This window comes from Melospiza melodia, chromosome 12 (assembly GCF_035770615.1).
Source record: "Melospiza melodia melodia isolate bMelMel2 chromosome 12, bMelMel2.pri, whole genome shotgun sequence".
NCBI classification, from domain to species: Eukaryota; Metazoa; Chordata; class Aves; order Passeriformes; family Passerellidae; genus Melospiza; species Melospiza melodia.
The window spans coordinates 23,869,608-23,884,397 of NC_086205.1; the positions used below are offsets into that span (position 1 = coordinate 23,869,608).

At 43.7% G+C, this 14,790-nt stretch overlaps 1 protein-coding gene across 1 annotated transcript in view; it reads right to left on the reverse strand.

Moving 5' to 3' along the window:
• Positions 1 to 14,790, reverse strand: part of FNDC3B (fibronectin type III domain containing 3B) — a 184,332-nt gene that overhangs the window by 62,800 nt on the left and 106,742 nt on the right. The window contains exon 7 of the mRNA XM_063167317.1: positions 2,508 to 2,566. Coding sequence (XP_063023387.1) covers positions 2,508 to 2,566 — 59 coding nt within the window. The remainder of the gene's footprint in view (positions 1 to 2,507; positions 2,567 to 14,790) is intronic.

The following is a 14,790-nucleotide window of genomic DNA, read 5'->3' on the forward strand; positions in this document are numbered from 1 at the left end:
ACAGTGCACTAATTTCATCTGATAAAATATAAGCAGGCAGAGCATCTCCTCCCAGGCTGGGCAGGTAAACCTTGGTGCTGCCTCTGAGTTCCCCCAGCCTGTCTCATCTGTCCCCAAAATCACTGTGCCTGCTTTGAAGAGGGCTGGCTTGGCCTTTAAGCTGAGACCTAACAAAAGCTTCTCCCACAAGGAGTTCTGTAGGTCTGCTGAAAAGCAGAGTTAATTAGTTTCTGAAAACTTCTCCGTTTACACAGTAAATGCCTCCTTTCTGCTCTATCAAAACTCGGCGGTGTAAATAATTATTCCATAAAAGCCCCTGGGAAAGAATCCAACTCCTGCACCACTTCAATAAGGTTACAAGACTGATGAGTATCGGCCCTTCCCGTCTTTCAGGTAATGAAAAATGTTTCTGTACAACTTTCATTATCTTTCAAATTCCGGGTTAGCATTCACAGGCATCGTGTGGTCGGGGGCTCATTGTGTGTGTGAGAACTACACTGCAAGCAGCATTCATTTACTCCCTCCAGGGCACGGCTTGAAAGGCTTGGGGGTCAAATGAATTCACACTTATTACTGGGTTGAGATTCTGCTTTTAAATTATGGCTCTAATCCTGCAATTTTAGGCAAAAAACCCCAGTGATTAAATATGAGTTCTGCGGCAGAGCGAGTCAGCAGGAGCAGGCTGCCTTTGGAAAGCCAGGCTGATGTTTGAGCTGGGCTTTGACAGAGCCCTGGTGATTCCCCATGGGGGGGGTGTCCCCCCAAGCCCCTTGGCTGTCAGATGCAGCCATTTCACAAACCCAGAGTCAAGTTTCCCTCCCCTCACCGAGGAATTTGTTTCGGAGAATGATTACTTTGTCTGTGATAATGTGAATTAAAAACATATTTCAGTTGACACAAAACCGTGGGGGATTAAAACCAAAAGGTGCTTTTTAAAATTATGGCTGTTAGAGGGACAAAGCCCTGATTAAATTTACAGCTTGGCTGCACACTTCTCAAACAGGTAACAATGCCTATTATTGAAAAAAGACCTTTCATGAAGTACTAATTTTAAAATTGTGTATATTGTGTACTCAGAGAGGTACCTGTATAATCCAGACACCTCCCAGTGATACTTCTCATGCAGGATCTGCTCACAAGGCTAAGCCTTTGGATGGCTTCATCCCCCATGGATGGAGAGAGCTGCCCACTTGGACAAATCAAATCCATCTGCTGCAGAAACAGCATCACTCACTTGTCACTGACTCACCACTGTGCTCTTTTCCTTTACATTGTTTTATTTTTCACTTGAATAAGATTTGCCAAGCAACATGACCAAGATGACTATTTATGCATAATATGATAGATTTCTATCAGATGTAATATTGACTGTACACACAGAGAACCATTCACAGCAATTCATGATTTGTGAGAGTCCCGTGAGTTTAATTACTCACAAATGTCAAAGTTACAGAGAGAGAATAATAGATAATCTCCAACTTCACCTCAGTAAATGTCATTATTATTGAACCAGCATTTGCCATGGTTTGGATTTCTTTTTAATCCCAATTTTGGTGTGATTAAAGGAAAAATATTTTTGTCTGTATTTCATTTCTTTGTTTCCTTCTGCTTTAAGGGCTCTGGTTATCATAAATTTAATTGTCCAGATCTCAGAATCCTGCAAATTGCTCTAATAGCTTCTGTTCCTACCTCTAAGGATAAAAGTATGAACAACACATTTTTCTTGTCAGCTCTCTGGATTTTTGTAAATCACCTGGCTGTGGCTATTGACCAAATGAGTAACACTCAGGTGGGTCCTTGGTACAAAAATACTGACTCTATACAATAATTCTGTGCTGAGTGCTCTGGAGAGCACAGGAGATGGGCTGGGGATTCTTTGGGATTTCTGCCTCCTCTGCCCCATGGCTGCTTCTCCCAGTGCTGGCTTGGACCATTCATTCAGACCCACAGTGCTCCTCTGGCTCTCATCTGACACACCAAACTGGAAAAGGGCTTACAAGCAGGTTTATTAATAACCTCACCTGAGTGCAGTCGCACTCAGCATTAGGGTTATTTACAGGGTGATTTAATTCCATCATCATTTACAGGCTTTTATGCCTCAGACAAACACAGACTATAGTAATTTGCCATTGAATAATAGAATTAGCTTAATTTAATCATGATTAAAGACATAAATTGTTCATGACAAAATTAAACCCAGTGGAGAGGGGGGTAAGAGCTATGCAAGTCAGCCCAGTTCAGTGAGCTCCCCATTACAGTATGAATACTGGGAATTGTCCTCTGGAAACAGACAACTGGTGCAATTCCTGGAGTGGGCAGAGCCCTCAAACACCCATGAGCACAAAAGACCCTTCAGATTTATATCCCAGCAAAATGAGTTAGTGGCAGCAATCTGCTAAGGGAAAAAATCAGAGGTGCTCCCCTGTGAAATCACCAGTGTGTTGTGACACAATCCACTTTTCACATTGGCTATTGTTACGTTTGTGTGGCAATTTGGGATCACATACCTGTGGTTTCTCCATTCCAGAAAGAATGTCTTGAACCCTTTTTGTTTCTGAATCAAATTCTGTAAAAGAGAGAATGTGGAAAGAGGATGAGAAATAAATTACCAAAATCAAACAAAAATTTCAGTCACATAAATAAAAACAGGGGAGGGGGACAAACAGACATCACAACACGAGTAGCTGCAGACTGGGCTGTCCTCAGGCTGGCCACCAGGGCTCTGGAGAGGACAAATGTCCTTGTCCCACGCAGGGAAAACCCAGGGGAGCCACACAGGAGTCTGCCCTGAGCCCCAGCACCACCCTGCAGCCTCCTGTACCTAAACTGGGTAATGCCCAAGGTTCTTCTGCAGCCACCTGTACCTAAACTGGGTAATGCCCAAGGTTCTCTGCAGCCACCGGTCCTTGAACTGGGTAATGCCCAAAGTTCTTCTGCAGCCACCTGTACCTAAACTGGGTAATGCCCAAGGTTCTTGTCCAGCCACCTGCCCTTAACCTGGGTAATGCCCAAAGTTCTTCTGCAGCCATCTGCCCTTAAAATGGGTAATGCCCAAGGTTCTTGTCCAGCCACCTGTCCTTAACCTGGGTAATGCCCAAGGCTCTTCTGCAGCCCCCTTGCAGCTGGAGGCACTGAAGTGAGGCCAGTAAATTCCAGAGTCTGAGCAGCAGCAATCCATACTGCCTGGCACAGCAGCTCCTGCAGGGGCTGCACAGAGGCACCCACAGAAAAGCTCCTCCTAAATTACAGGGATAACTGTGCACAAGAGGCCATCCTCTGAGCAGTGGAACAATCAGCCTTTCCCTCATCTTCCCCCCTCAAAGCAATCTTGAGGTGAAACATCAGCTCAGAGTAATGAGGTGACACAAAGCAGCTTTATTCCTTTTGGACCACAGCACACAGAGGCCTCACTTTCCACTACAGTATTCTCTAATGGAAAACCAGGAACATATTTTCCTGTTTTGTTTTTTTTTTCTTATTTTTCTTCTTTAAAATGTTAATGCAAAAAGTTTGCTCACCAAAGCAGAAGAACATATCTCACCTAAAGCAAAATGAGCCAGACGTCCTTGGCACAGGAAGCAAAAAACATTAATAAACAGGTGGGATCAGATCAACAGCTCTCACTAATGATTCCCCCAAAACCTGACCTACTTCTCCTAGCCCAAGAATGTGTCTTTATTTTTGTCTGTGACCTGCTTTAAAAAAGTAGATCTTCTTTTTACAAATTCCATGTGCTCGACTGCCAAAAAATAGAATTGGCTGAATGCTGATGGCAGAATTCCAGTGTAAATGCCCATCTCTCCCTACAAGAATGCACCTTGGTGTGGACTGGGAATGACAGATCTCCTGCTGCACACATTCCTGGATTCCTTTTAGTCTCAGCCACTTGGAAAAAAAAGGAGTAGTAATATTTGAGGAGAAGTTGAGGATAGCAAGATTGTTGTTTTTCCATAGCAGATAACCCTCAGAGTGTATTATAAAGAGCATAAACTGGCAGGATTGAGCCAGAATATGATAATATTGATTTCAAAATTTCACAGATGGACTAAAATGGCTGAGGAAAAGGATGAGATGCCGATCCAAGTGAAAACGTCAAAATTTGGGGCATTTGAGAATGCAGGGTTCCTTTCAGCATCAGTAAAGAAGTTGAACTGTGCCACAAAAGCCTGGAGGCAGATCTGCACAGTGTGGAGATCCTGCAGGCTTATCTCGAAGGGATGCTAATCAGAAGCAGCTTCTGCAGCTCTGAGTGTAACAAAAAAGCTGCTACTATTTTATCAAAAGTTTCTGGTTATTATGTCACCCCTAATTACAACCCCCAGAAGCTGAGCGTGAATCACGCTCAACCCTAAATCCCAAACATGTGGACTGAATTTTCTTCCCTCTCTCTGCTTTCTAGCAAGGATGCTCTGTCACACTGAGCAGGAGAGGAAAACAGACCCTGGAGCCCAAAGAAATCTCATTTCCCTCTGCCATGAGAGGTGCTTGCTTTGTACAGCAACTCCCACCCTCTGCAGGTCAGGGCTGAGGGTTCAAACTGCTCCAGGCACAGGAACTGACTCTCCAAGGCTTAAGCGAGGTGGGTATGCCCAGCAAATAAATAAAAATTTCATTACTTCAATCCAACTTCTCAATGAAGTGTCCCCACTCAGGGAATTTTTTACATTGGTGTCCCAGTTATGCATCTTGTTCACACAGAGGCTTGAGTACCAGACACAGAGGCCTTGGGTTATTACAGATATGTGGACATTTTTGAGGGCAATATGGACATTCATGAGGTCAGTATGGATATTTATGTCACCAAGTGTTTATACAGATAAGCTGGAAGTGGAAGAAGACAATTCTTCTTCAAAGACTTTGGGGAGAGGGAATGGGATACATGTAGCAAATAATGCCCTGTGAAAATAAAACAAATACCAAAGGCAGAAAGCAATAAACATCCACAAGTGAATCAGAGAACAGCCCAGGTTGAAAGGGGACCTCAGGACTGGTTATCAACAATTACAGTATTTACAGTATTTCAAACCCTTAGCTTCCCATTTCAAGAGGAATTAAAAAAAAAATCTCAGGCTTCTCTGGATGGCTGAGTTCCTTTCTGTAATAAACATGATTATTCACAGTCTCCTGAGCTAGACTAAGCTAAGGAGAAGAGAGACCTGTCCCAAATCCCTCCCTCAGTAGGGAAGTTGCTCTGACCTGCCAATCTCTGACTATCAAGCTCAACATCCTCCTTCCAAGCCAGCAAAGAGCAGAAAGCCTTCTGAAACAGGAGACAATAGAGAAGGAAAGAAACCATCTGATATGCTGATATGCTCTATCTGATAGCACAGAGTTGCTGGAAAGTCTTTCCTCCTGGCTCTGTTGTCACTCAGCAGCCACCAAGGACTATATTCTGAATTACCAAGGACTATATTCTAAATTAGCTCACTGGAGCATTGGGGGACAAGGACCATCTGTTGGACATCCCAGATGCAGTGGTGGAAAAGTGGGCAAGAACAGCAGCAAGAAATGGGCAAATCTTGATGTAAACCAGGCAAGTCAGGTTCAAAACAATTACCTAGAAGTGCTCAGGAGAGGTGGTGGGTGGCTGAGCATGACACCTACCTGGGACTCATTGTCCTTGAATAGCAGGCAGTGGATTTGCATTTCAGCCTTTGTCCCTTCCTCTTCCTCAGCTGACTGAGCACTGAGTATCTGACAGGCAGACACAAAATCTGTATGTCACCCCCCAAAGGCTGGGGCTGGCAGGAGCAGGAGCTGCTTTCCTCCTTTTTCACAGGGAACAGGAGCTCAGCCACGTCAAGAAGAGCCCAACCAACACTTCAGGCCACTGTCCCATTTTAACTTTTCCCATCAACATCTGTTCCCCACATCTGCCATGGCAAAACTCTTCCTCCTAGGAGGAAGCTGGGGGTGGGGATGAATTCCTTGTGAATGCTCCATGGGGTCCTCTGAGGGACAGTACAAAAAATCTGAGTTACCCTGCTAATCTCACTGTCTGAGAGACATTATAGCTCTCCCAGCATTAGGTTCTAATTCCCAGGCAGTGTTTCAGGCTAATCTTTTATTGCAGAAAAGCCAGCTGAAAGACCTGGACCACATCAAGTCCTCTTTTTTTTTTTTTTTTCAGAGTTTTGAATCATAAACAAAACTCTATAGATACAACCAGGAGTAAATGCCCCTAAAATCTAAACACTTTCTCAGCAGCTGTTTGGTGCCAACAGGGTTTCAGTGTCAAGCCCTGCTGAACTAAAGCCTTTTATTCTATGCTTCTGTTAGCCTGTGTCTATGTTCCTTTCTGCACGTACAGCACAAATATAATTTTCAGACCTTTCCAACCATACTTTTAAACACCAAGCCCAGCTTTAAAAAACAGGGGGAAAAAATGTCAGTTCAAGGTAAGCTTGAAGTTTCCATCAATAGTTTACATGTTTGCATGAACAGCAGCTGTGTATGTAACTGGTTTGAAAGAGCTAAAAGCTCTAAACTAATTAAGATTTTCCCATTGCAAATACACATTTTAGGTTTGTTCTGCATTCTTTCCTTCGAAGAGAGGAAAAGGTCCAGCTCAAGACTTAGCTTCTGGCCACAGAAAGTATTTACTGTTTCAACAGCCCTTCCATTCCAAGGGAATGACATCAGCACCAGCACTTTGCAAACTCCGAGCCTAATTCTCAAGCAGAGCTCCATGCTCACAGATATGCCAGTCACAACATGACATGCTTTCTCAGAATTTGTTCCAGATTTATCGGGGCTGTGACCGGCTTCAGCGCTGGGAAGGATCTTTCATCAGTCACGTACAGCACAACCTACAGCCCCCGAGAAAACGAGCTCTTCAGACACAGCCCAGCTCCTCTGTGAGCTGCCTGCCCGTGTCAAAGCTTAAGGCACCAAGAAGAACGCATCCAGCCTTTCAGGGAACGGCAGAAATGTGAGTTAATAAGCTCCTTTGCACAAGAACAACCCCAACGCCGCAGATGTCACGCAGCAGCTGAGTCACAGCACCAGAGGGGATGTGACACAGCCACGGAGCCCGTCCTCCCACACCGAGACACGATCATCTGCACCCAAACCACTTCTCTGAGACGAGAATTAAATAAATCAAATAAATGACCTCCTGCCCCATGATCATGGTCATCTCCAAACTTCTCAGCTAGGAGAACTAGCACAGCATCTAACTCTTCATCTCAGGGAAAATCATCTCAGCTCTCCCTGCTGCATCTGAAATTTATTCCTTCTTTCCTGCACATCCGCCTCAGGAGAGTTCATCACCCCTTCCTTTGCTGCCACCTTTCACATACTTGCAGGAAATTTCCTCCTTTAACAAGAACAAGCTCATTTCTCCATACCTGTCTGTAAGAGACCCCACCTGCTGCTGTCCCCTGTTTTTTAAATTAGTTTCCATCCTTCTGAGGATGTGGCACATCCCTGCCCAGCTGAGGTCCTGGCAGCACCAGAACTAAGGACCCATTTACAGAGCTTGCTTAGAAGTTTACTCTTCTCTTTGTCTACAGAATAACTTGATTCTTGGGGTTTGTAATCTCCTATTCCTCCCAGAACTAAAAAAAAAAAAAAAAAATATTAAAAATTAAAATATCTAAAACACCTAATTAAAAAAACAGCAGGTCTGAGAACAACAATCTGCAGTGGAGTAGATGGCTCTTGCCTTGATCAAACTTTTTCTTTGAAGGCTTTTACAGAGCTCTCCTCCTGTCTGGTCATAATTCCCTGACCCATCAAGCACTCTCAACCCCATCAGAGCCTGATATGGACTATAATTTAATAAGCCTCAATCCTTATTCCATCCTTCAAGCCCTTAATGAAAATATTGAATAAAATCAGATCTAGGGCAAATTCCTGCCTAATCCAGTTTGGTGCAGCTCTCCGGTCTGTCAGGGACAGGGCAGGGTCATGGACAAACTGCCAGGCTACAGATGTGACACTGGCAAGGGCAAAGCCAGTGTCACACTGAACACACAGGGCTTCAAAAAACTCTTCCCAGCTGGACACAACAGGAGCCATTCAGAATAAAAAACTTGTGAAAAAAAAATTTCTATTCAAAGCAGTCAATCAAATCCTGTGGACCTGCAATACACCAAGGAAGATTATTAATTAAGCCTGGATGAGATTTCTAAATGTTAAATATTTCAAATTTCTGTTCATTACATGAAAGCTAATAAAAAACATCAATGATAAAACACAACTATGGCTCCCCAGACAAAGGCAGAGAGATTGATGTTATCTACTTTAGATACAATTGTTAAAACGTGTTCTAATTCTTTAAAAACCGGCATGCATGAGTGTATCACAATTTTTCCATTTCTAAGTGACTTCCTACTGTTGCTATCTGATTTCTCCTGTGAACATACATTTATTAATGTCTAGGGGCTTATCCTTCTTTATTTATCCTTAAAGACCAAACTATATATAGATAGCAAAAAAAAAAAAAAAAAAAAAAAGAAAAAAGAAAAACAAACGAACAAAAAAACCAACCCAAAAAAAGGGCAAAAAACCCCACAACAACAACAAGGCGTATTTTCAGATGTAAAATCAGAAAAATCAAATCTCTAGTCATCCTGATTCACTGATTCAATAAAGCAAAGGATGACTGAAGTGCTTTGCCTCTGTGATTTAGGCAGGAATTTAATCCCACGCTTGAGAGATGTCCTGGCCTCAGTCCATATCTATTGACCTGCTGGTTTCACCTGGACTGCTTCAGTATCCTATTGTCCATGGGACAGGATATTCCAAAACACCTGGAGTGCAAATTTACAGCTCATCCTTCTCTAACCAAAGGCACTTCCTATCACATGGATCAGGATCAGATGTGGGAGCATTCAGATGTACATAGTGAAGTCACCTGGGCTAAAAAGCGTTTTAAAAATAAATGTAAGGGCATCCAGTCCTCCCTGTAGCCCCTTATTGTTTGGATCTGTTTTCCATTGGGATGGAGGAAGGAAAATAAGATCAGTAGCAACCAGCAAGGGAAATAAAAGGCTGGATGCAAGGGACAAATGGAGGGTAAGTGACACATTGAGTTTGTTTTTCTCTGCTTCTTCGCTGCTACTGCTGGAAGACAGCAAAAACAACTCCTGCTTTACTGGCTGGAGATCTGAGTGAATTCCCACTGTGAACAGGCAGTTGGTCCATTAGAAGGCAGAAAAGGCTTTCTTAGTAAAACACAGCAGCCCCCCATCTCCAGCACATCCCTGTGCCACGGTGAGCGAGCGCTTTGTGCGTCTCCCAAAGCAGATGACAGAGGCAGGGCACTGGGATGGCTGCAGCTGGCCGGGCTTGAAGGAACACCAAACCAAACAATGACATAACCCACAGCAACAGAGGAAGCCCAAGCTGGATCTGCTGCAACAACAAACCACTTACACACAGGGCCTCCTCTTGGAGCGCTCTCTTTTCATCATTTCGACCTGCTTTAGCTTCTTTTCTCTGTCAAAATATTTTTTCTTTTTATTTTCGGCAGCTTCCCTCTTGCTATGCTGCTACAGCAGCTGGCATGCTATGTGGGGTTGGGAAGACAATAAAAGCTTTGCAGATAAACCAAGCAGTGCCCACCCCTCCATCTTTTGGTCATGTATTTGACAGAGAGACTGAAAGTCCCTCCAAAAACTTTCCTGGAGCTCCTGACTCCCAGTTTCCAGGGAGAAGGCTGATGCTTTGTTCTCACTACAAACTTGGCCAACTAACATTAAACCTTTTCTGACGAACAATGATGCTCTTCACACTCCTCAGAGTTTTGTACAACAGTTGGGATGCATGGAATTTCCTTATGCTTAATTCCTTCCATTTATTTCTGTGCTGCTTCATGGTTTGTCCCTCTCATTTCTCCTCATTCCCTGAGACAGCCTGTCCAGCTTTTGCCACACTCAAGGGTTGTTCTCCAGGCTGAGGAACCCCGTGGTCACTCAGGAAGGGATGTGACCTGTGCAGAGCTGCACCTTGCTGTCAGCAGCACCCCAGGCTGCCCCAGGTGACTTGGCCAGAAAATCTCCAGAGGCTTCCCCAGCTCAAACAGGAGCAGGGGATGGTCAGAGCATGGCTGAGATACCCATGCTTCTTAAAATGCGAAACTGGCTCAAAAGGATGTCTGACACCAGCCATGAAATTACACCACCTGGCATTTACATTTACATTTACAGAGATTTCCCCTCCAAAGGAAAAGGTTCCCTTCAGTCCTGACTGCCAGAGCCAGGCAAAGCAGGAGCCTGAGCACCACGAACACACAGCAAAGGAGGCTCACCACTCCTCCTTGCACTGACAAAAGCACAAGTCTGACAGCACCAAGGATTGGTCCTCTCTTCCCAGCTGGGTCACTGACAGCTCCTCTGCATCCCAGCACAGGTGTGGCTTTGTCACCCCTGAGTGTCCCTGCTGGGACAGTCACACCACGTCCTGCACCCTCCAATAACTGAGGTGGAAAGCACGGTCCCTAAAGAACAGAGGGACAACTCTCCAGAGTGCCATTTTAAAGTGCCTTTTAAAATCCTGCCCCACGCCAGTGAGGAAATGTTTTTCTCCGAAATACCATCCCCAGTGTAAGAGGACAATGGCACCAGTATTGAACACAAAAACAAAACTTACTTCTTCTTGATGTTCAAAAATATGACCACAGGCAATTCTGGCCATAAAACCCTCTGCTAATCTGCCTATTACACAATAAGAGCGTTTTCCTGATCAAACACAAAACTAGCAAAATAACCTGCAGAACTGCATATTTGCACAGAAAAACAATCACACAGCACAGCCAAAACAGACTCCATAGGAGTTCCAAACTTGCTGGGGATTAAACAGAGCTCCTCAGCCAAAATTAACAACTTCCTTGGCAGTGAACCTCATGAAGCCACCGAGTTTGCTGCAACAATTGGGAGGCAGCAGAGCACTTCCCCACTGCAGAGGCACAGCAGAACCCATCGTGAACTAAAAAAAAAAAAAAAATTCAAGAAAATAACTGCAGGCTAAATTTTGCCCTCAGTCACAACTCCTCAGCCTTGCTGGAATCAAAGAAGAAATGCCTTTAGATTTCATGGTGGGCAATGCAAAGTGTTGTGGGATGCTGGGTTTGAGCAATAATCACTATTTCAGTCTCAGGAATAGAGTAACAGCAAAGCAAGCTATTCATCCTCTGAGAAAGTAAGCAGGGAAAACTTGCCCTAAAACTGGATAAAAGTAAAAAGTGTGTCACCTTTTCACTGTTCTTGATTTTTGTCCAAGCATTTACATTAAAGCAGAAATTTTATTTCTATGCACGATTTACACATCTTTAAAAGATGTTAGATTCCACAGGAAAAAAAGTTTGGGCTTTTAAATTTTTTTTGTAATACAACCATTCCAAATAATGGTGCTAGAAAGGCAAAGATTTTTCATGAAACCTGCACTGGGATTTTTCAGTGGCAACCTAGTGAGATGCTGCAGTTACAGCATTCTTTAAATGAACCCCAATCTAAGCTCTTCTGTCACCAATGTAAATTACTGACCTATTTTTCCAGGTGAAAAGTATGGTACAATGAAATTGCAAGGAGCGGTGGAGGAGATCACAGTAATCCCAGAAACCAAATAACATCTGTCTCTTTCCACAGCTCAGAGATGGGGGAAGGCAAAGAGCTTCCCCTCCCTTCTTTAAATCAACCCAAACACCTCCAGACTGACAGCAGAACAGAAATAAATTATCTTCCTCATGACATATGACAATCAACTGACTCAAGCAATCCCAGCCTAAATTGTTTTGCAGTCATGTCTGAAGGATGAACTATGACTATATGAGCTAGAAGGATATTAAACAGAACGTTTAATAAAGACTGGGGGCTAAATTTATAAAATGCAGAAGTCAAAAAGGCTGATGTAATCTTATCTGTGCCCTCTCATGCCTGAGATGGGAGGAATGAGTTCAAGAATGTTTAAAAAACCTGATCTACAATGTCTGTACCAACTTCATACTAGTGAGCTGAAGGAAGTGCATGGGCAATTAGCAGTGCTGTATGGGACAAGGCCAAAATGTGATTTTGGACATTGGCACAATCAGTTTGACCACTAAGAAGCCTTCCAAATATTTAAAACATTTCACAGAAATAGCCACCTGATTACTGCTTGCTGGGGAGGATTCAACAAAGCTACAGGAATTTCAGCTCATTCTGGATTTCACTGCTGAGATGAAATTCAGGGACAAGTCACATGAACTGCAGTAAACCAAAGCAGCTGCTTCTAAGCACAGCTCCTTAGAGGGGAAAAGAAAAACAAGAAAAAAAAAACAACACAAAAACCAAACTCAAGCTTCAGGACATCATCTTTTATAATAAACCTTGGAGAAAATTGAAATGGCTGCTTCATTTTAGAACAGTTTAACCTTTCTGTTAACTGCAGCACTCAAAGCATCACCCTGCATTAAGATTCCTCCTCCCCTTAAAAGCAAATATACTGAAGGTCACAAAAACTTCAGAAATCAAATTCCACCCTTCCTCAGAAAAGGAGGAGTAACCGATGGGGTTTGAAGCGCAGCCTAAGAGAGTTGAGCAAACAAATCCCATTAACTTCAGGAGGACATGAAATTTCATTTCACCACCTTTGCAAACCCAGCTGGAAACACAGACGGACATTGTTCAGAACATCTGGCTCTACAAATAAGTGTTGTTCATTAAATCATTAGACTTAAACACGTTTTGTTTTTTATAGTCTGGAGGGAGGAAATGTTCTACCTCTTCCCTATAAATACCCTGTCCCTTTTGGCTCCATGTCCCAGATATTGCCAAATAAGGGAATCACAGTTCCCTTCCTTTGTCGGTGGTCCATGTTATCTCCTCCTAACTGGTGAGGATACACTGCTTATCTTGCTCTGAGGCTCTCAGATCTTGGTGTAACTCTTCTCCCCGTCACAGGCATTTAATCAGGATGAAAATGTACTTTGTACGACTTTTTAAATTTTTTTTTTTTGCTGTTGGGTGGGTATCCATAAATTATGTAAACTCCTAGGAAAAAGGTTCGGATTTCAGTCTTCTGGATATGACTGTCAGTTGCAGCAGAAGCTGCAAATTCCTGAGATAATATGAAGATCCTCTGGGGGAAGAGGTTGTGCCTTACATCATTCAGCACTGACTTCCTGATAAATGATGGAGCAGACAGTTTAGCCAGCTCACCCTGCCAAGGAGATCCTGCTGGCAAAACGAGGCAAGGGAGGGATAAAGCAGATGGGAATAAAAATATGAGAGCCTACAGAAACTGATCAGATTGGGAAAAACGGCTTTGAGGTAAAGCACCAGCCACTGCCAAGAGGGTTTATGAGCCCTAATAAGGTCAAACACGAGCCCTGGAGCCAGATTCCCTCACTCTTTACTAGATGTGCCCTACATGTGGACTCAGAGCTGTGTTTCCTGTAGCTGGCACACTTAGGAAGATTAGGGAGCTTCTAATGAGATTTATTTTGCCACAGCTGCTGTGATGAGACTGAAAAGTGTAGCCAGAGCTGTGGTGACCCATGGTGCCCCATGGACGGCTCAGAGCCATGGATGCCCAGACCACCAGCTCTCAGAGCACCTCATAACCATGCTGGATCGTTTGTATCCACACTGCCCTGGTGTTCTCTTTGCATTTTCAGGTACAAAAAGCCTGAACAAAACCAAGTTTGAGGCATTTCCATTCGCCTTTAAAAACAGCTGACATGGGAGAATATTGCGCAATTAAATTAGGAGATGCTCCCACTCAGCTGATGAAGAGAATCCCTTATCTACAACTTCTGGTGCCAAAGTTGTGAAGCTGGTTCTTCAGTCTTTCAAGATAAGCGCATAAAAATAGAGTGCATCTCCTCCCTCCCTGTGTCAGCCCTTCCCAGCTTGCAGAGCTCTGTGCTGTGGAAGAAGGGAGGACTGCCATGGCACTCAGGCTTCCCATGAACTCTGGGTTTGTCTCCTGCAGTGTGTATACAGCAGGAGAATAGAGAACACCTCCCTGTTTGTGACCGGTCACATGCAGACAAGATTTCGCAGGCTGGCAAATTCCTGGAAATTATCTGCACACAGGCAACTTCTGGGAAAGAGTTGGTCAAGATGCCTGGGAAGGAAGAACCCCCAGGCAGCTCAGAGCAGAACACTGCTGGGTTTGGAACTGGGCAAAGCTGAGGCAGGGAGGGCACTGGGCATGGATTTGCTTTCCAGCACCATCTGTGATATTTAGCTTTTACCCTTCTCCATCAAAGCCCCCGTGATTTAAGTTAAGCTTCAAGACAGCAGAGGAAACAGATTTGTTTCTCTCCCCCAACAGAGTGTATTTCAGCCATGCTGGATAAACATTTTAGCCATTCTTTCTGCTGAAGAAAAGTCACAAATTAGGCCTGATCTGGATAAACTCTTGCAGGCACACAGAACTTGGGAATGTACTGCACCTGAACCCTGCAATGTGTTTCTAATACAGCCATCAGTCTATATAAAGCTCACTTAAGTGGTTATTTCATGTGACTATTAGGCAAAAATATTATTTGGTGAGAATCTGTGTGGCCCAGCTAATGGAGCTCAAGCTGGTACACAACGCGTATCTGACACTCATAATCACTTTGTTTACTGCCTGAACAGGCACTTCACAGCCCATTATTTTAGAGAAAATACCAAAGATAAAGACTGTTGAAGAAGCAGGCATATTTCCAAATAGAAACAAACAAAAGGCACAAGCTCAGTCATGATGTGGGAGAGAAGGTCAAGGCACGAGAATATCACACTGGAAATTCTGAGTGTCACAAATGAACACTGGTTTCTCAAGCTCAGACTGTGCCCTAATTAATGCATCCTATTTCCT